General features: G+C 41.8%; 1 protein-coding gene across 3 annotated transcripts in view; it reads left to right on the top strand.

The window, feature by feature from the left end:
- The window catches only part of NCAPD3 (non-SMC condensin II complex subunit D3), a 73,749-nt gene that overhangs the window by 31,430 nt on the left and 21,609 nt on the right, over positions 1-20,710 (top strand). For all 3 annotated transcript variants that reach the window (XM_047751852.1, XM_047751851.1, XM_047751850.1), the window contains 8 exons: positions 11,643-11,834; positions 12,106-12,203; positions 12,294-12,409; positions 15,601-15,708; positions 17,622-17,736; positions 17,825-17,935; positions 19,151-19,389; positions 20,021-20,100. In XM_047751852.1, coding sequence (XP_047607808.1) covers positions 11,643-11,834; positions 12,106-12,203; positions 12,294-12,409; positions 15,601-15,708; positions 17,622-17,736; positions 17,825-17,935; positions 19,151-19,389; positions 20,021-20,100 — 1,059 coding nt within the window. The remainder of the gene's footprint in view (positions 1-11,642; positions 11,835-12,105; positions 12,204-12,293; positions 12,410-15,600; positions 15,709-17,621; positions 17,737-17,824; positions 17,936-19,150; positions 19,390-20,020; positions 20,101-20,710) is intronic.

Here is a 20,710-nt window from a genome sequence, read left to right as displayed (position 1 = left end):
TAGTAGATTCAGTATATGGTCTGTGGCCCTGGCAAATCAGTCCATCTCTCTAGGTCTTTGTTTTCTCATTTGTAAGAAGAGCTGTTTAGACTACACAATCTCTTAAGGTCCCTTTTGCTGTTAAAGGTTGCTCAGCCTGGGAGAGACCTTCACACTTCCTTCCAGTCATTCTCCTTCCCTTCTTAAGGGGAACCACTGATTTTACCACCTTATGTGAGTTTTCTCCACTCTTCATGTAAATGGAATTATGTGAATATGTATTCTTTGTGTTTCTGACTCCTTCCACTCAAAGGAGTACAAGATTCATTCAAGTTATTGTGTGCAGCATTCACTTCCATTGCTGCCTGTGTGTCTGTGTTCATAACATATATGAATAAGCCGCAATTTATTTATCCAGTTTACTGTTGTAGGTAATAGGTCGTTTCCAGCTTTTTGTTATTAGGTATAATGCTGTTATGAATATTCCTATGTGAATCTTTTGGTATATATTTTTATTGGTTATATACCTAGGAACAGTTCTGTTGAACATGCTTTTATTTACCTTTAATAGTTACTGCTAGACAGTTTTCCAGAGTGCTGAATACCAAGTTACACTTCCTCCCAGCATTTTTCCCAGTTTTTTTTCCAGTTGCTCTATATCTTGGCCAGCATTTTGGTGTTGGTTGTTTTATCCATTTTGGTGGATGAACACTGGTATTTTATGGGGTTTTATTTTTTAAATTTTTTGTGTTTTAATATTTTTATTAAATTTAATATTTTTATTAAAGTATCGTGCCAATTTCTGCTATACAGCAAAGTGACCCAGTCATATATATATTTATTATAAATTCCTGTGCATATGTATATATATGACTGTGTTATGTTACCTTCCATCGTCCATCCCAAGAGACATGGTCCATCCCTGTAATATTCAGTAAGATTTCGTTATTAATGATGGCCATTCTGAGTGGTGTAATGTGGGACCTCATTGTAGTTTTAATGTGCATTTCTCTAATAATTAGTGATGTTGAGCATTTTTTCATGTGCCTACTGGCCATCCATGTGTCTCCTTTGGAGAATATCTATTTAGGTCTTCCGTCCTTTTTCCAATTGGGTTTTTTTATTGACTATGAGCTGTTTGTATATTTTAGAGGTTAAGGTCTTGTTGATTAAATTGTTTATGTCAGAGAATGTTTTGCCTAGGTTCTTTTCTAGGAGATTATGGTGCTTGTCTTAAGTCTTTAAGCCATTTTGAGTTTATTTTTGTGCATTGCGTGAGGGTGTGTTCTAGTTTCATTGATTTACATGCAGCTGTCCAGTTTTGCCAACACCACTTGCTTGAAGAGACTTTTTCCCATTTTATATTTTTACCTCCTTTGTTGAAGATTAATTGACCATAGGTTCCTGGGTTTATTCTTGGGCTATTCTATTCCACTGATCCATATGTTCATTTTTGTACCAGTACCATACAGTCTTAATGACTTTAGCTTTGCAATATTGTCTGAAGTCTGGGAGAGTTATTATGCATCCTGCTTAGTTTTTGTTCCAAAGGATTGCGTTGACAATTCTGGGTGTTTTATAGTTCCATATAACTTTTTGGATTGTTTGTTCTAGTTCTGTGAAAAATGTCATGGGTAATATGATAGCAATCTCATTCCATCTGTAGATTGCTTTGGGTAGTGTGGCCACTTTAACCAAGAATTAACAAACTTAATTCTTCCAATCTGGGAGCATGTGATATCTTTACATTTATTTGAATCCTCTTTAATTTCTTTGATTACTGTTTTATAGTTCTCAGCATTTAAGTCTTTCACTTCCTTGGTCAGGTTTATCCCTAGGTATTTAATTTTTGGGGGTGTGATTTTTTTCTTTTTCTTTCTTTCTTTTTTTTTTTTTTGTCTTTTATTCTTTTAGGGCCACCCTTGTGGCATATGGAGGTTCCCAGGCTGGGGGTCTAATCGGGGCTGTTGCTGCCAGCCACAGCCACACCAGATCCGAACCTCATCTGCAATCTACACCACAGCTCACGGCAACACTGGATCTTTAACCCACTGAGCCAGGCCAGGGATCAAACCCGCAACCTCATCGTTCGTAGTTGGATTTGTTTCTGCTGTGCCATAACAGGAACTCCAGAATTTAAGGGGTTTTTTTTGGTTTTTTTTTTTAAATGCATGTATTCTTTTCCTTTTTTCTTTTTATGGCCCCATCTGCAGTGTATGGAAATTCCTGGGCCAGGGGTCGAATCGGAGCTGTAGCTGTGGCCTTTGCCATAGCCATGGCAACACCGTATCCCAGCTGTCTCTGCGACCTACACCACAGCTTAATGTCAATGCCAGGTCCTTAACCCACTGAGCCAGAACAGGAACTCCTCTTTTCTAATATTTCATTGATAGTATACAGAAATGCAACCAATTTCTGAATGTTAATCTTGTATCCTGCTACTTTGCTGAATTCATTGATCAGATTGAGAACTTTTTGTATGGAGTCCTTAGGATTTTCTATATTTAGTACCATGTCATCTACATGTGGTAACAATTTTACCTCTTCTCTTCCAATTTGGATACCTTTTCTATTTTTGTCTGATTGCTGTGGCTAGGACTTCCAATACTATGTTGAATAGAAGTGGTGAGAGTGGGCATCCTTGTCTTGTTCCAGATTTAAACAGGAAGGCTTGCAGCTTTTCTCTGTTGAGTATTATATTGCCTGTGGGTTTGTCATAAATGGCTTTTATATTATGTTGAGATATGTTCTTTGTTCTTTCTGTAGCCATTTTTGTAAGATCTTTTTTTAAATCATGAATGGATGTTGAATTTTGTCAAATGCTTTTTCTTATTCTGTTGAGATGGTCATGTGGTTTTCAACTTTTCTTTTGTTAATGTGGTATATTGCTTTGATTTGTATATCTTGAACTTGAGGTGACTCCTACTTATGGTGTATGATCTTTTTTTATGTGTTGTTGGATTCAGTTGGCTAAAATTTTGTTGAGAATTTTTCATCTATATTCATCAAAGATATTGGGCTATAATTTTATTTTTTTGGTAGTATCTTTGTCTGGTTTTGGTATTAAGGTGATGGTGACTTCATAGAATGCTTTTGGGAGTGTTCCTTATTACATCTTCAGTTTCATTTTTGTGATCAGCCTGTTCAAATTATCTGTGTATTCTTGATTCAATTTTGGTGGACTTTATGTCTCTAGAAAGTTATGCTTTTTTTCTAGATTGTCAAATTTGTTTTCATATAATTGTTTATAGTATTGTCTTATGGTTTTTTGTATTTCTACAATATCCATTGAGATTCCTCCTTTTTCATTTTGTTTTGTTGTTTTGGATTCTTCTCTCAATAAGTCTGGCCAGATGTTTGTCAATTTTGTTTACTCTTTCAAAGAACCAGCTCTTGGTTTTATTGATTTTTTTTTCTATTCTTTTAATCTCTCCAAGATTTCCTTCTTCTGACTTTAATTTTTGTTTATTCTTTTTCTAATTCTTTTTAGGTGGTAGGTTAGATTGTTGATTTGAGATTTTTTCTTGTTTGGGGGGGAGAAAGGCTTGTATATGAACTTCCCCTCTAAGAACTGCTTTCTTGGCATCCTATAGATTTTTGTATGCTTGTGTTTTTATTGTTGTTTGTCTCAAGGTATTTTTTAATTTGCTTTTTGATTTTTCTTATTGACCCATTGGTTTCTTAGTAGCATGTTGTTTAATTTCCATGTAGTCAGTATTTTTCTCATTTCTTTCCATGTGGTTAATTTCTTGTTTCATCCCATTGTGGTCAGAGAAGATGGTTAAAATAATTTCTTTACTCTTTGTTGAGGTTAATTTTGTGCCCCAGTATGTGGTCAATCCTAGAGAATGTTCCAGGTGCACTTGAATGTATATTCTGGGTTTTTTTGGATGTAGTGTCCTGAAAATATCAATTAGGTCTAATTGTTCTATGTCATTTAGGATCTCTGATGCCTTATTGATTTTCCTTCTAGGGATTCTGTTAAAGTCCCTACTAGTGTTGTCTTCCCATCAATTTCTCCTTTTCGTCTGTTAGTATTTGTTTTATGTATTTGGGAGCTCTTATATTAGGGGCATATATATTGATTAATGTAATATCCTCTTCTCGAATTGATCCTTTTATCATTAAATAGTTCCCCCCTTTATTCTTATGGCTTTTGTTTTAAAGTATATTTAAGTATTGTGACTCCCACTTTCCTTTCATTTCCATTCACATGAAATATCTTTTTCCATTTTCTCACTTTGAATCTGGGTATGTCCTTTGCCCTAAGGTGAATCTCTTGTAGGCAGCATATCATAGGCTCTTCTTTTTTTTTTTTTAATTCATTCTGCCACTCTGTCTTTTGATTGAATTCAGTCCATTGACATTTAAGGTTATTATTATTGATAAATACCTATTTATTGCCATTTTGATCTTTGTTTTCCAGTTGATTCTATGTCGCTTTTTTTTTCCTTTAGTTGGATTGATTTCCTTTTATTTTATGCTTGTGTCCTGTTCTTGGTTTTGTGAATGTATTGTTTTTTGAGTTGTGGTTGCCCTTTATTTCCAGTATTTAACACCTTCCCATATCTGCTTCCTTTAGACTGATGGTCATAGAGGCGCAAACACATTCTTAAAAACTCTGGATTTTCTTATTCTCCTTCCCTACATTTTATGATTTTGATGTCCTTTTTTACACCTTCATGTTTATCCTTTTGATGTTCCTTGTTTATCACCTTCACAAATAGTTTTTTTTGTTTGTTTTTATCTGTAGACTGGCTTATTTAAGTGATTACTTTCAAATTGCAATTTCTTCCATTCTTTATCTTACTTCTTTCCTGTTTAGAGGAAATCTTTCAATATTTCTTTTAAAATGGTTTAGTATTGCTGTATTTCAGCTTTTGTTTGTCTGAAAAATTCTTTATTTCTCCTTCTGTTTTAAATGATGATCTTGCTGGGTAGAGTATTCTAGGTTGCATATTTTTCCCTCTTAGAACTTTGAATATTATCTTGCCACTCTCTTCTGGCCTGTAGAGTTTCTATGGAGAAATCAGCTGATAGCCTTATTGGGGGGGATCCCTTATAATTAACTCTTTGTTTTTTTCTTGCTGCCTTTAGAATCCTCTCTTTTAACTTTTGCCATTTTTATTATAATATGTATTGGTTAGGGTCTGTTTGTTTTCACCTTGTTTGGGGCCTTTTTTGCTTCCTATTTCTGGATATCTGTTTTCTTTAGATTTGGAAAATTTTTCAGCCATGATTTCTTCAAATATATTTTTATCCCTTATTCTTCTCCTTCTGAAATCCCTATTTGTAGATTGACACATATTATGGCACATATTGGCATATATTATCTCATAGATGTCTTATGTTGCTTTCTTTTTTCTTTTTTTTTTTTTCCCAGTTTGGTTTTCTGTCTGCTGTCCTGATTGGGTGATTTCCATTATTCTGTCTTCCAAGGCAGTTATTCATTCCTCCGCTTTATTCATTCTGCTGTTCAATGCCTTTAACTCAGCTTTCTTCCCCGCAAATGAATTTTCAAATTTTTCTTGGCACCTGGTTATAGTTTCTAGTTCCTTCTTAATCTGCATTACTCTTGATATCTGTCCTTAATTCCTTCAGTATTTTCATTACCTCCTTTTTGAACTCAGTATCTTGTTAAATTGCAGAGGTCTGTTTCATTGTTTGCTCCTTCAAAGGAACTCTCCTGTTCTTTTAACTAGTTATGGTTCCTGTGCTTTTTCATTTTGCTTATATTTTCCTTATTCTGTGAGTTTAGGGAAACAGTTATTTACTGTAGTCTTGGAGGGATATATATATATATATATATATATATATATATATATATATGCAGAAGTGTCCCTGAGTAGCTTATGAGGACTTAACTATTTTGGGTGGGTGGGGTGTGAAGGCTGCTTTTGGTTTGGATGCTTGCTCTCTCTTTCCGCAGTGTGTGCAGGCCATTATCCCATTGACAAGGGGGTGTGCAGGTATACAGCCTGCACATGCTTCCAGAGAGGTGGGGACAATGGGCAGGGCCTGTAGCCAGTGCCTGGTTGCCAGGCCCTGGCATTGGCAAGGACCCACAGGGCGGTGGGTGCAGGCTTTTCCTGGTTGCAGGGCCTTGGGCAGTGACAGTGAACTTCAGGGAGGTAGGAGCAGTGCCCAGCGCCTTTAACAGCAACAACAGTAGGGCATGTGTGTTCCATGAGGGTGAAGGTTCAATCCCTAACATTGCCCAGTGGGTTAAGTATCCGGCATTGCTATGAGCTGTGGTATAGGTCGTAGATGCAGCTTCGATCCTGAGTTGCTTTGACATTGGACATGGCTGCAGCTCTGATTTGACCTCTAGCCTGGGAACTTCCAAATGCCACACATGCGGCACTTTGGGGGGAAAAAAGTTGGGGAGTTCTCACTGTGGCTCAGCAGTAATGAATCCAACTAGTATCCATGAGGATGCAGGTTCAGTCCTTGGCTTTGCTCAGTGGGTTAAGGATCTGGTGTTGCCATGGTCTGTGGTGTAGGTCGCAGACATGGCTCGGATCCCAGGTTGCTGTGTCAATGGTATAGGCTAGCAGCTACAGCTCCAATTTGAGCACTGGCCCAGGAACTTCCATATGCTACGGGTGTGGCCCTAAAAAGACCAAAAAAAAAATTTTTTTGGCCACACCCGTGGTATATAGAAGTTCCTGGGCCAGGGATCAAACTAGCGCCACAACAGACAATGCCAGGTCCTTAACCTCTAAGGCCACCAGGGAACTCCTGTGGTGGTTTTAATTTGCATTGTCATGTTGACTAAAGTGATTGAGCTTCTTTTCACAGATGGATTCACATTTAGATATCACATTGTGAACTACCTGCTCAGGGCTCTTGCCATTTTTTTTTTTAAGTCGTCACTCTTTTTCTTATTCATCTGTAAGTGTTCATTATATATTCTGTGTATAAGTGTTGCTGTATGTAATGCAAATATCTCTCCCACCCCAAGATTTGCCTCTTTACTGTCTTCATGGTGTCTTTTGATGAGTTCAGTTTGTCAGTGATCTTTGTCAGTGGTTGTTTGTTTTTGCTTTTTTAGGGCTGTACATGTGGAATATGGAAGTTGCCAGGCTAGGGGTCGAATTGGAGCTACAGCTACTGGCCTATGCTGCAGCCACAGCAGTGTGGGATCTGAGCCACACCTGTGACCTATACCACAGCTCACAGCAACACCAGATCCTTAAACCACTAAACAAGGCCAGGGATAGAACCCGAGTCCTCATAGATACTAGTCAGATTCGTTACCGCTGAGCCATGATGGGAACTCGTGGTTAATGCATTTTTAAAGAAATCTTTTCCTACCTCAGGATTATGTAGATATTTTCCCATATAATCTCCTTAAATTTGCTTTTTTTTTTCTTTTCCCTAGTTAGTCTTTAACTTACCTGCAGTTAAGTTGCATCATAGTTTCCTTCATTGGCTCTGTTTTCATTTTAAGAGAAGAAAACATCCACACATGTTTGAAATCAGAAGGAAAGGGAACCAATACATAGAAAATATTGAGGATGAGTGAAAGGGATAGAGTTTCTGAAAAAGAGCAAGATATGAAAGGATGTACTTTACAAAGTAGGAGGAGAGAGCTCCAGAAATAAAAGGGAGCAACAGAACAGGGAGAGAAAAGTGCAAAAAGAGTACATAATGTTAGCACTAGAACTTTCAGCCCTTCTCTTCTCTGTGAGGTGATGCTCAGTGTTTGCCCAGCACATGTTCACAGCAGCATGATCCACAACAGCCAGGAGGTGTCTGTGCACTGGTGAATAGATAAATAAGATGTAGTCTCCACACACAGGGAAATGGTATACTCAGCCTTAAGTAATAAAATTTTGACAGGTGCTTACAGCATGGATGAACCTTGAAAATGTGCTAAGTGAGATAAGCCAGACACAAAAGGACAAATGTTGCACGGTTCCACTTATGAGAGGTCCCTCGAATAGTCAGATTCTGGGAATTAGAAAGTGGAATGTGCTTCCCAGGGATGATGGTGAGGTACTGCCTAAGGGGTACAGAGTCTCAGTGTGGGGTGATGAAAAATTCTGGAGGTGGATGCTAACACAGCAGTGTGACTGTGCTTAATGCCACTGATCTCTGTACTTTAAAATGGTTAAAAAAGATGTTATATGTATATTTACCACAGTTTAGAAAACGATATATTTGCCAAAGCTAAGAAAGAGAAGGTGGAATTCAGGGCAGCACTTCTCAGAGTGTGATGAATTCATGAGCTCCTGGCTGTCTTGTTGACAAAACACATACACAATGGGAGAGCTATGTGTGTTTTACTAGGGGCTTACTGAGGGCTATAGCCCAGGAGACAGCCTCTTAGCAGCTCTGAAGACCTGCTCCAAGAAGTGGATGAGGAGATCAGTATAGGTGTGATTTTGTGAAGTGAGTTTGTGCAGTCAAGCACATGTTCTGGCAGAGGCTTGCTGCTAGTCCTGAGGAGCAGACGTCTCCATTAATGATTTTAGTGCTTTTCTAGGTATGAGAAAATAAATTAGGCTCATAGAGTCTGAAAATACCCGATGGCCAGTTTTCCCAGAGCACAGAGAGCCTCATTCCTGGTCTCAGCCCTGAACTCCTTTCAGGGTGTGTTGAAGGTCAGGGGCTGCTGTGGCTAGTGACTTCACCCTTGTGGAAGCAGACGGCAAGCTGCAATTTTTAGTTGGCAGTCTTTATCATAATATTTAGGTGTCATGTGCCGTTATCACTTTCACTCTGTCACAGTGCTAGAGTTTCCAGAAGCCACATGGTGATATTGAAGCAAAATTAATGCAGAAGCAGATATAGGAATGCACATGTCTTCTGTTTAAGCCAGGCCGCAAAGAGATTTGCACAAGTATAAAGTAGTGTCGCTCTTCTCACCAGCTTTATTTTGTTTTGAGAAAAATATGGGGGTGTTTTGGTAAAGCAGTGCATTGTTTATGTTCACATGGGATTGTCTTGTTATTTTTAGACAAATTAATAGATAAATATTTTTAAATTCTTTGTTTTTAACTTCTAGTATGGCAATATTGAGAGGCATAAACCACATGAACAAAAGCTCTTTGAGGTGGTCGGTAATTTTTAAGAGTTTAAAAGGGCTCTGCACAGAAAAAGTAGGAGAGCCCCTAAAGAAGAAAATCAACTTTCAAAAAGATTGTCAAGGACAGTAAGGGCTAGTAGAATAGAGCTCTGTAAACATTTATAAACAAAATCTTGTGATTAGTTTTTTAACAAACAGGAAGTAACTAGAATACCAAGAATCTTCAGGATGAGAGACTGTACAGAACAGATGACTTTTGAGTTTGAACCTTGGAAGTAACAAGAGGGTAGGATCATGGAGACACAGCCGGTGCAGGGCCACAGGCTCACGAGCAGTGTTTGCTGCTGGAACCCCTGGAGGTGTCACAGATTCGCTGTGCTTATGACTAGAGTCTGAGGACACAGGCCATTGTTGAATGACTTGAGTTGAAGACAAGGAGGGCCAGATCCAGGTGAGGGCAGCGGGCTGAGGAGGAGCTGTCTGGAGGTGGGGGAGCTGGGAAGGAGGAGGATGGGCTTTGAGGGCTAAGGGGCTAAGGACGTCCTGTTCTTCCTCCTCTCAGGTGCCCACAGAGGCCAGTGGGAGAGGAATTTTGGCAGCAAGGAGGGAGTGGATGGGGTGGTTTGGGTTTTGGGGGTTCTTTTTTAACCTTTTTTCTTCTTTTTTTTTTTTTTTTTTTTTAGCTTAGGGTGGTTTGTTATTGATGTGTCAGGACCTAAGTCATCCCCGGGGCGGGGTGGGAAGAGTTGAGATTAGCCAGGCAGCCCTCTGGTGAGGGTCTCCAGGCAGGAAATGGGAGCACAAAGACTTAGAGGCCTGGCGGCTTCAGGAATTCTGACTAAAAGGGCTGGTGGAGGGGGTTGCTGTTGGAGGACGTATAGAAAGCGGAGGTAGGTCAGGTCAGGGGATGGAGTCCCATTTTAAATGTGTGCTTGCAATGCTTCTAGTTAGTTTGTAGATGAGAGAAGAGGACAAAGAACAGATCTTTCAAAATCCGCAGCTAGCGTGATTAGAAGGAAAGGATTTAGTGAAAGGGGTCGAACAAGTAGACTAGGGTATAAGAGAGAAAGAGATCAGTTTGGTCCAGCAGGGGTCCCTGAAATGGGCACTGAAGGGGTGCCCTGGTTTGATGCTAGCACAGAGGTGAGCAGTGTTTTTCAGGAAAACCAGGTGGTGTTGGCTGAATCACGTTCTGACCTGATGGGGCATCTTCTGCTTGTGACCAGCAGTGGAGCTGATTGACGGTCCAGTTGAGAGGTTTCAGGGCTGCTCAGCCAATGTGGAGAGTGTGAGTGGTCAGAGAGGAGCCAAATTTGAGATTTCAAAACTGGAAGTTCAGGAGTTCCCGTCATGGCACAGCAGAAACGAATCCAACTAGGAACCATGAGGTTGAGGGTTCAATCCCTGGCCTCACTCAGTGGATTAAGGATCCAGCGTTGCTATGAGCTATGATGTAGGTCTCAGTCTCGGCTCTGGTCCTCCATTGCTGTGGCATTGGCTGGTGGCTACAGCTCTGATTAGACCCCTAACCTGGGAACCTCCGCATGTGGCAGGTAAAAGCAAAAACAAACAAACAAAAAAAACCCTGGAAGTTCAGAAGATGTTTTTTCCTATATCGCTGGCTTCCTGTAGTAAATATCACTTAATACTCTGTGTGAATCTTGTTGGTAAGTTATTAAAAATTGTTGATTTCTTGTTTTTGGACAGCAATCAGATGTAAATTGTTAGTCATTTGCAGTGAAACTCTTGACATACATGGATAGATTTTTAACCAAAAGCTAATTTATTAATAAAACCATTTATATGCATATGCTTATCATGTGTAGATGTGTTTATTTCCTTATAGTTGTCTTCTGCATGCTTTGAGAAGTCTTTTTCTTTTTTCTTTTAATGAAAAAGTCTTGCTAATCTGTGTGTGTGTGTTCTAGTAGTTGAAGAAAAATATTTGGGGGGAGGAGTGTATTTTTCTCCTCACTTAAATATATAATATTGCATTTATCTCATGAGTCTTATCATTCAGTGCTATGGGAAAAAGTAAAATAAATGGTTTAAAAATAGCAAGACATAGCACAAACACTTCACTACATCAAAAGCATTTTGTTTTAGAAAAGTTTGAAATATGTATTTCTGAATGGTATCAGCAGGTCCTAGCAAAGTTTAGCTCATTTAATATCACCATACTTAAATATTGGGGTGTCATTTCTCTCCAGTCTTTCCATTTAAAAAAGGATAGTGTCCACCGTTTTTGTCAATAAAACCCTTTAAACTCCACATATACCTGTTATTGGTAACCTATCCCATATGTTTGAATAGAAATTTTGGTGGGAGTGAGCATGAGAAGGGTCTCAAATTAAAAGGCTTTGCCTCTTATTTTTGTTCTTTCCTATAATAATAACTACTTTATTGGGGGGGAGGGCATAAATATACCTTACTCAGTGTAATAATACTTAGAAAGATAACTTGTTTGCTATCAGATGGGCCACTAGCCAGGAACCTCTGTAAGATTTATGTGCCAGAGGAATCCTAGAGGAGAAGATGACACCCTACACTGAGGGGCGGATCCGAACTGTTGTGTATTTAGTTACAATTCTACTTTCCCATCTCTCTCTCTTTTTTTTTTTTTTTGTAGCCGCTATTTAAATAAGGCTTTTCAGGTCTGGTCCAAGAAAGAGAAGTTCTCCTCCACTTTTGTGAACAACGTGCTGTCCCACACTGGCAAGGAGCACTGTGCACCAGCCTGGATGCTGCTCTCCAAAGTTGTTTGCTCCGCACCCACCCTGGACCACACCAAGATCATGAAGTCCTGGGAACAAATGAGCAGGTCTGCATACTTGTCATTATGAGAGAGGGTGTGAGCTGTTTATAGCTATTTGTGTACACAGATATTTAATTCTGGGCATAAAGCAAACATGAAAGAATCACTTTTCAGCTTTTGTTGTCAAAGTACATTAAGTGACTCAGTGCTCCCCAACTTGACTCCTAAACCTTGCTCCAGTACTTCCTCCAGTGCTAATGATCCAGAAGAAAAGTACTTTGCTTACAACAGTGTTTACTTTGGTTCTGTACTGATCTTTCTTCTGCCCTTTCCCCAGGCAGCCAAACCCCAATGCAGACATTTTAGGGCACATCCTGTGTGTTATTGGGCATATTGCAAAGCATCTTCCGAAGAGCACCCGGGACAAGGTGACCAGTGAGTATCTGGAGAATTGTGAAAAGGCTTTGCATCTCCCTTTATGAGTATTTTTAAGAGGTAAACTTCAAGGGAATTGACTCTTTTCAGATGTTGTCGAGCAAAAGCTAAGTGGATTCCAGTGGTCACCAAAGCTGATCAAGCCAGCTGTGGACACTTTGCAGCATCTCTGTAGAGCATCTGCAGAGACGCCAGTGGAGGAGCAGGTACACTCAGGCTCTCCTGGGGTGGGGGTCTGTCCTTCATCTGCACATAGATGTGATACTCTGCCTTGAAGCTAGAGGTGTGTTCTCTGCAGAGAACCTGGGAGGGTGGGTATTCCAGTAGCTAGTTCCCTAAGGCAGTGTGTATGATAAGCAGGTGACATTCACCAAGATGATCTTGGCTGCTGAAGACATGTGGCTGCCTTAGGAGGCCACCTCCTTGGTTCTGGGTTTCAGTGTTTCCTGGAAGCGTGCCTGATAGGCACCTGTTTCCTTGAGCAAATCTGCAAGGCTCTCTTCTCTAATCATAGTCTCAGTGCTTATGATAGCTTAGTAGGTCCTCATCCCACATGCCCATCCTCACTCCATGAAAGTATAAGACAGTTTCCTTCCAATAAATCATCATCCAGGAAGCCCTGTCCTGTTGTTTCATGTCCCTTGTACCCAGGGTTCCCAGAGCCTCCTACTGATGTTCCCTATGGATGCATCATCACAACCCTAAGCCAGTGTTTTATGTGAGACAGAGGGTCACTTTGACTTCCCAAAAGCTGTCCATTTCAGTGTCTCGAAGGATAGTTATTACCATGTATTCTCTTTTTATCATGAAGTATACTCCTAGACAGTACTGATCACAATGGAAAATTTTAGGGCTAGGGTTATTGGTAATTTTAGAAGGCAAAAATTAAATAATTGCTGGAATATATTTGAATTTCCCAGAATAAAAACACTGCTTCATCTGAGCTACCCGCTATCTTCTTATGCTTCCTTTTCTTGTATAAGTTCTATTTGTAGTAACAGATAAAATAAGACAATATATTGTAACTTTTTTGCTTAGGACTTACAACAGGTTGAAATTTACTTTAAGTAATGAAAATGCCTGGCTCTTTCCTTGTCTAATGCTTTCTTAGGGTAAACCTTTTGCCCCTTTTTGGTTAAAGGGATGCTTGCTTTGATTTCTTTTTCTGTTTATCTCTGCTCCAAGAAAGTATACAAAAAAGTTTGAAATAAGAAACATTACCTAGTAGGGCACATATTTGAACAGTAGAACACAGGTTAAAATAAGACAAAAAGCTGATAATGGGGAAAGCATTCTGTAGGAAACAGTGAGGGATTTATGTGGCAGATTGTAAGGGTACCATCCCACAGGCAACCAGAGGTGTATCTCTGGTAAATGCAGAGTCAGGCCTGCAGCTGGGTCCCCCATTCCCTTCCCAGTGCTGGTTCCCAGCTTGGCTGGAGGAGAGCCTGCAGTGGGGGGAGCCTGGGCCCTAAGGACTCACTGTCTGCCTGCCATTGGCCACAGTTCTTAGAACAGTAAGTTGTGTCATTGCTAGAGTCTGTGGTGAAGGCAGAGTTTTCATCAGGCTTGGAAACTGAGACCCAGAGGAGAGAGGAACTTACTGCTTTGTTAGAGAAAGGACAGGGTTTTAGTTCTGCCAGCACCACCTCCTTTGGGTGGGTGGACAGTGGACAAAGGCCCTGAAACTTCACAGAATCTCAGGACAATTTAAATCCAGATGACAAGGTAGTTTCCCCATACAGACTTCTCTGTTCCTCTTCTCCATAAATGAGCATCCTATATCTTATAGAGAAAACAGATTACCCAGAGAGGGTACCATCAAGGTATAGCTCGATGGCAGCATGTGTGAGAAGACTCAGTCTCTGGGTGGTTCTGCTCCTTGAGCGTGGTGTGAGCTAACGGTGTGTTGTGGCTGTCATTGAAGAAATGGCCACAAGTGCAGACTGTTAGTGGAGATGGTGTCTGCAGCAGAGGTGGTGGTCCTGTTCTCTGTATGGTTAAGTCTAAGGCCGTGTGCTCTGCCTCAGTGACAGCCCTTCACAGAAATGTGGATGGGACCGCTGTCTCATAGGAGAGAGGCAGTGAGGGTGACAAAAACAGGCTGAGCAGGCAGCGGCTGAGGGGCCTGGCATGTGAGTGGGAAAAGGAACCCTCATGGAGGCAGGCTGCCGGGCAAATGCATACCTGAGGGAAGGACCTCTGCATGACAGAGGACTGGGATTGTTTGGCATCACAGAGGACTGATTTGGACCAGTGGGTGGAAACACAAGGAGACAAGTTTTGGCCAACTGAACAAAAGTTGTACTGAGGTCTGCCATGAGTGGACAGACTTTCCTCTGCACAAGTCTCTGGTCAGTAGAGGTATTAACAGAGCTGCCGGAGGCATGGCAGTAGTCCTGGGTGGTGAGGGTGCTGCAGTTGGACGACCTTGATGGCTCTCTCCCAGACTCTGAAAGTCCTTCCTCTTACTAGCAGCAGAGTGCTGTGCATGAGGACTTACTGCGAAGCTAGAGCACAGGCATTTCCAAGGCTCCCTTGGCTTGGGTTGTACAGCCCAGGGTGGGCAACCTGTTAATGTCTTAAGTGCAGTAGCTGTTTAATCTTGACACATCTTGGGCCTGACATCAGATGACAGACTTCGGAATCATGGTGACGATTTGCCAGCAGTTTGGCAAACGTCAAAAACCATCTTATGGTGGAGCTTCTAGGCAGGACCTGGGACAATAGCTCAGACAGTCCTTTTGGTAACTGCACCATCTTCGCCTAATTCCTAAAACACCTGGGCCAGAGCTGCTGGGCTCACCTTGGGCGTTTAGGGACAGCTTCCCTGGGGACGTAACATCTGGGCTCTAGGGTGTGACTGAGGTCCCCAGAGATAGGACGCCATGAGGTTATTTTAATGAAAAAAAGACTCTGAAAACTTGTCTCTAGTGAATACATTTCAGGAGGATAACAACCTTTTCTTCCCCCATGTCTTTTTAAAATATACCATTTATTATAGTAGTTAATTCACCACTTACACATGCCAGAAGAATTGCAGTGTTTTCCTCTCTAATTGGAGGAGCACTGTTATTACAGATGACTTATCAATTATCACTAATTCTTCTTAAATATATGCCTTTCCCTCTTACAGGGCAAATGTAGAAAGACAGACATGACTGTATGTAGTGTATTACAGAGAGCATACATGAGTGTTCTTCGTGAATCCACTCAGCCAGTTCTCACTGCCAGATTCTTAAAGGAGCGAAGATGCAAACACAAGGAGGGCTGGGGTTCCTCATAGCTTGTACTTTACACATTTGAAAGTCATAGAGTTTCTTCGAGCAAGTTGTATGTCCTGGGCAGTCTGATGGAGGTATGGCACCCCTCAGACATGACCTTTGACTTGCCACAGAAATTACTGGCACAGGTGTGTGGGGACATCCTTTCCACCTGTGTGCACTGCCTCTCCGAAGTACTTCTGAAGGAGGATGGGACCAGGAGGATGAATGAAGACCTGGTGGTGAGTAGCTGATGCTCTTAGCGTCCTCCTCTCCTCCTCGTGTCGGCTGGGGCTGTAGATGGCTGTGTGATGTGCATTTCCAGCACTGACGACAAGTGAAGGATTTTCTTAGCCTGTGGCTTACTCTTTTAGATGGAGTTTTTATTGGTGAACTTATTCATTTTTCTCAACATACTTATCTGGGGGGCAAGGATGGCAATCCTTCCCCTAGTTGATCCTGTGAGATACCTGATCCACCAGGGAAAATAATGTGAGTCATGAGCTCAGAGAAAACAAGGTGAGAAAGTAGCAAAGTGTTCTTTTGGCTGGTTGTTTGATGTTTTTAAAAATTGTCTAATGTGCCCACCAGGCTGCTTGAATATCAGAGTACAGTACCAAGGTCACGTCTGAAACAAAATGAGATATTTGAAAACTGAAGAAACTGCTAACCTGTAAGAAGTGTGATTGTGTGACATGCACCCTGCTTTAGAAATTGTATCAGGAAGACACTTTTGAGCCAGTAACCGCGGGACCCATTTTCTGATTCCAGGGACTGATTCAGCTATACGTGGTGATTCTGATTGTAGCATCTGACACCATCCAGTAAGGGCTTTTTATGCCCTTCAGGCCAAGCCATTATTTAGCCCAAAATGGCCATTTTCCTCCTCTATTTGAAATTATGAGCGAACTTCCCTTCTGTGTTCAGCTCCTGCTGTGCCCCTTGTGCTCACACCTGGGGATCAGTGGCCATGTTTAGATTCGTTGGAGAAGATGCTTTGTACAAGGCATCTTCAAATCGACAGAAACCCTGATGTTTTAGATCAGAGGCCATCATGTGGAGCGTGATGGAGAAACCCCAAACCAAGGTTTCTCTGGAGGGTCTTGATCTCCTAACTTATCTGAGATTCCCTCCCCAATCTAAACACTTCTTAGGACCAGGGCGTTTTCCCTGATAAGATTTTTTCTCCCAATGGTTAAATATGTTGCCAAAAACCTACTCTTTGGTCAAAATATATGTGGAAAAGTTTGCTCTATATATGTTGTTTCCTTCACTCTTATTTAAATAGAATTCAAATACTCCTTGAATCCACTAATATACATTATGTTCAGGTCTTTTTAAACACACATATCCTTATTATTATTAGCTTTCTTACTCTAAAAAGCCTTATTTTTAACATTTTACTGTTTGTTGAGCATCACCCTTGCGTTTTCAAAATTAAAGAAGACAGTATTACCCATTAAACTGGATATTCTTGATGAGAACATGGTAGTGGTGGATTGAGGAGGCAGGTTCTCCTCAAGTTTTGGTGGGAGTCTAACTATTGAGCTCATCAAGACAATGACCTGAAAGTGGGTTTCGGAGCTGCCACAGATCATGTGCCCTTCCAGCCTGCTCAGCTCTCCAGGGGCAGTGGTGTTAGGTTAGGAGAGGGTTAGGTCAGTGTGAGGTTTAGCATGCTTATGTAGTCATTGAACCCATTTATCTTACATATCAACATGAAAGGATGCTGATACTAAAGAATCACAGACTTCACCCTCATGTGATTGGTGAGTATGTGAGAAGAGCAAAGTGAAGCCCTGGAACTATGACTATGACTTAGAAAAGAAAGTCAAACAAAATCAAGGACGGTATCTGCAGTTAGTGGCTGTTCTGTGTCCCCACTTACCTGAAAACACTGTGATTCACTTTATTGCGGTGCAGTTGTGAGCAGCACCCCTTTGACTGGAAGGAGTATCTAGACATAGATGATAAAACTGTATATCACCCTGATTTTGGATGAATTTTTACAATGGCCTTGTATTTTTATGGGGGGAAACAGTCATTTAATATGGGACAAAAAAAGGTACAAGTACTTCACTGACATGGCCTTAATCTTGCTAGAGTTCATTTTTCTCTTGCCTTATTCTTACTGCAGAACTAATTCCCTCTGCAGGTGAAGTACATTTTCACCTTAGGAGACGTAGCCCAGCTCTGTCCAGCTAGAGTGGACAAGAGAGCCTTCCTGCTGATCCAGTCCATCCTGGCTGCTTCTCCCAGCACGGACCACTGTAAGGCACCTGCCTACCCTCTGCACCTGCTGCCTGTAGGCTGGGTTAGCCCCCGGAGTAGAGCAGTAAACCTCCTTCCCTCCTACAGTGCCAGCCTCAGATCCAGGCGGCAGTGAGGCCACAGCCTCCCAACCCCTCCCAGGGATCCACAGCTCCATCATGCCCTCCGTGATCAGAGCACATGCCGTCATTGCCTTGGGTGAGTAAGGAGACCTGGGGCAGGCACCTCCACATGTGGTTTTGTCTTAAATAAGCCAGTGATTTAAAAAGCCCCTGAGCTCGGGAGGCAACTATAGAAGCACCCAGTTCTGCAGTACACTCTCTATTTATTACCTTTAAACCTGTTCCTGTGACTTTTTTTATACTTGCAGTAACACCCTGAGGCCTATTCATGAAGATCTGTATGCCAGGTACTGCACTGAGTTCTAGGAATGAAGAAATAAATTTGCAGGTCACTTTATAAAGAGATAGTCTGATGCTTTCCATGAATTCATATGGTTGTTTATCTTGAGAAGACTGACATCTATGCAATAATTTGAATTTTGATTTTTTTTTGGGTGGAGGGGGGGCTGTGCCCACAACATGCAGAAATTCTAGGGTCAGGGATCAAACCCATACCACAGCTGCAACCTGATCCACAGCAGACAATGCCTGATCCTTAACTTGCTGAGCCACCAGGAAACTCCTTCAATTTCTTGTGACTATATTTTATTCTTGGTATGAGTTACAAATCTTTTTGTAGTAATTTTTTTTTTTCAAAAATCTAAGAATTGTAAATAAGAGGAAAACATTCCCCAGGCAATAAAAGAAAAAAAAGGTATGATAAATGACATGATTGTGTATTTGCCTCACTCACATTTCAAGTTCATTCTTCAATTTCTTAGCTTCTATCAACTATAAGTATAATCTAAAGTAAAATGTGGAGTTGCCCATTGTGGCTCAGCAGGTTAAGAACCCAACATAGTGTCCATGAGAATGCAGGTTTGATCTCTGGCCTCGCTCAGTGGGTTAAAGATCTGCCATTGCTGTGGCTGTGGAGTAGGCCCCAGCTATAGCTCCAATTTGACCCCTAGCTCAAAACTTCCATATGCCGCAGGTGCAGCCGTTAAAAAAAAAGAGAGAGATGTAAAATCATGGGTTAGGTTTTATTGGTCATTTTCCAGGTAATTAGCTCCAAAACTCAAGCGCTGGTGACTTTACTGCAGTAAAGGAACATCTCAGAGTGTCCATCCCAGGGCACCCTGGGTTGGGCAGGTGGTATTTTGAACTTCTTACTGTTTTGTTTGAGTTATGTCTGCCTTTGATTTTTTGTGATTGTTGATGTTTTGACTTTGATGAAATAATATCCAAAGCAGGTTACAGCTGGAGAGAAGGCAGAGAATAAAGAATCAGGGTATCCCTCTCTTGGTGGCAGGAAAGCTGTGCTTACAGCACGAGGATCTCGCCAAGAGGAGCATCCCAGCCCTGGTGCGTGAGCTGGAGGTGTGCAGCGACATGGCTGTCCGCAACAACGTCGTCATCACCATGTGTGATCTCTGCAAGCGGTACACGGCTATGGTGGACAAGTACATCCCCAACATCTCTGCGTGTCTGAAGGACTCAGAGCCGTTCATCCGCAGGCAGACGCTGCTCTTACTCACTGACCTGCTGCAGGTGCGCAGGTGGTCTCGCCCCCACCGGCCTGCTTCTGGCCCAGGGGTACCTGGGCAGCGCCGAAGGTGGCTGTGTAGTAGAGTCACAGGAGCCTCAACTGCACTTTCAGATACCACTCTTCCAGTGTTCTGAACAGACTTTTAAGTAGATTCTTACTTCCTAATATTCCTTTTGGGTGTTTGTTCAGAGACCCAGTCATTCAGGGTGAAATGGTATTTTTACAAATACTCAGCACATAGAGAAAAGTTCACATAGACAAGTAGGTCTAGTTCCCATTCTTTGAAGGGTCCGTGTTCCCAGATGGAACATCATCATTTGTACAGTGAGGACCCTTACCCTTGCCCCGGCATCCGCAAAGACATGCTCTGAGAGCCTGGGAGATGTGTCCACGTGAGGGGAAATACTATTTGATCAGAAGGCATTTAAGTGATTTGTGTCTGTTCTGGGCCCTCACTGTCTCCTATGGTGAGCACATCACAAGGGTGCCTCTGACCCTCTTCCTGCAGGGCAGGAGCTCTGAGTCCTTTTCTCCCACAGCCCTGTGCTCTTGGGGTGGGTGGGGTGAGTGAAGATGGCCCCGGAAACAGAGGGGCTGCATGTTGAAGCCCCCATGATGCCTTCTCTCATGCAGGAGGACTTCGTGAAGTGGAAGGGCCCCCTGTTCTTCCGGTTTGTCAGCACACTGGTAGACCCAGACTTGGCTATTGCCAGGTAAGCCTTTTCCCTTATGCCAGACAGCCCAGCGATTGGCCTAATTTCTGGCAAAGATCTCTTTTCTTTAAAAGCGAGTTGTTTATGTACGATTTAGTGATTTTTAAAATACTAAGCTATATAATAAAGCTTTAGTTTGCTTGTAAGTTTAAAAAGAAAAAAGCCTAGTAGTTCCTGTGATGGCTCAGCGGTTAATGAACCCAACTAGCATTCATGAGGACGTAGGTTCGATCCTTGGCCTTGCTCAGTGGGTTAAAGATCCGGCGTTGCCATGAGCTGTGGTGTAGGTCGCAGACGTGGCTCGGATCCCATGTTGTTGTGGCTGTGGCATAGGCTGTCAGCTTCAGCTCCGATTAGACCCCTAGCCTGGGAACCTCCACATGCAGCCCTAAAAAGACAAAGAAAAAGGAAAAAAAAGCCCTCGCCCAGGTCAACCATTGACTAACCTGCCACTGACCACATTTGTCGACACTTCTGCTCCTTCACACAGAGCAATGAAGAGCAGTGTTTGCCTTTGGTCACCTGTCAGAGCAGAAGCCAGCCAGTGTTAGCAGGAGTTCAGACTTCCCTCCAAGTGCAGAAACTGCAAGAAGAACTCAGAATTAAGACA

This window comes from Phacochoerus africanus, chromosome 11 (genome assembly GCF_016906955.1).
Source record: "Phacochoerus africanus isolate WHEZ1 chromosome 11, ROS_Pafr_v1, whole genome shotgun sequence".
NCBI lineage: Eukaryota > Metazoa > Chordata > Mammalia > Artiodactyla > Suidae > Phacochoerus > Phacochoerus africanus.
The sequence above is the reverse complement of the archived record's forward strand: the minus strand, read 5'-3'. Positions and strand labels throughout refer to the sequence as shown.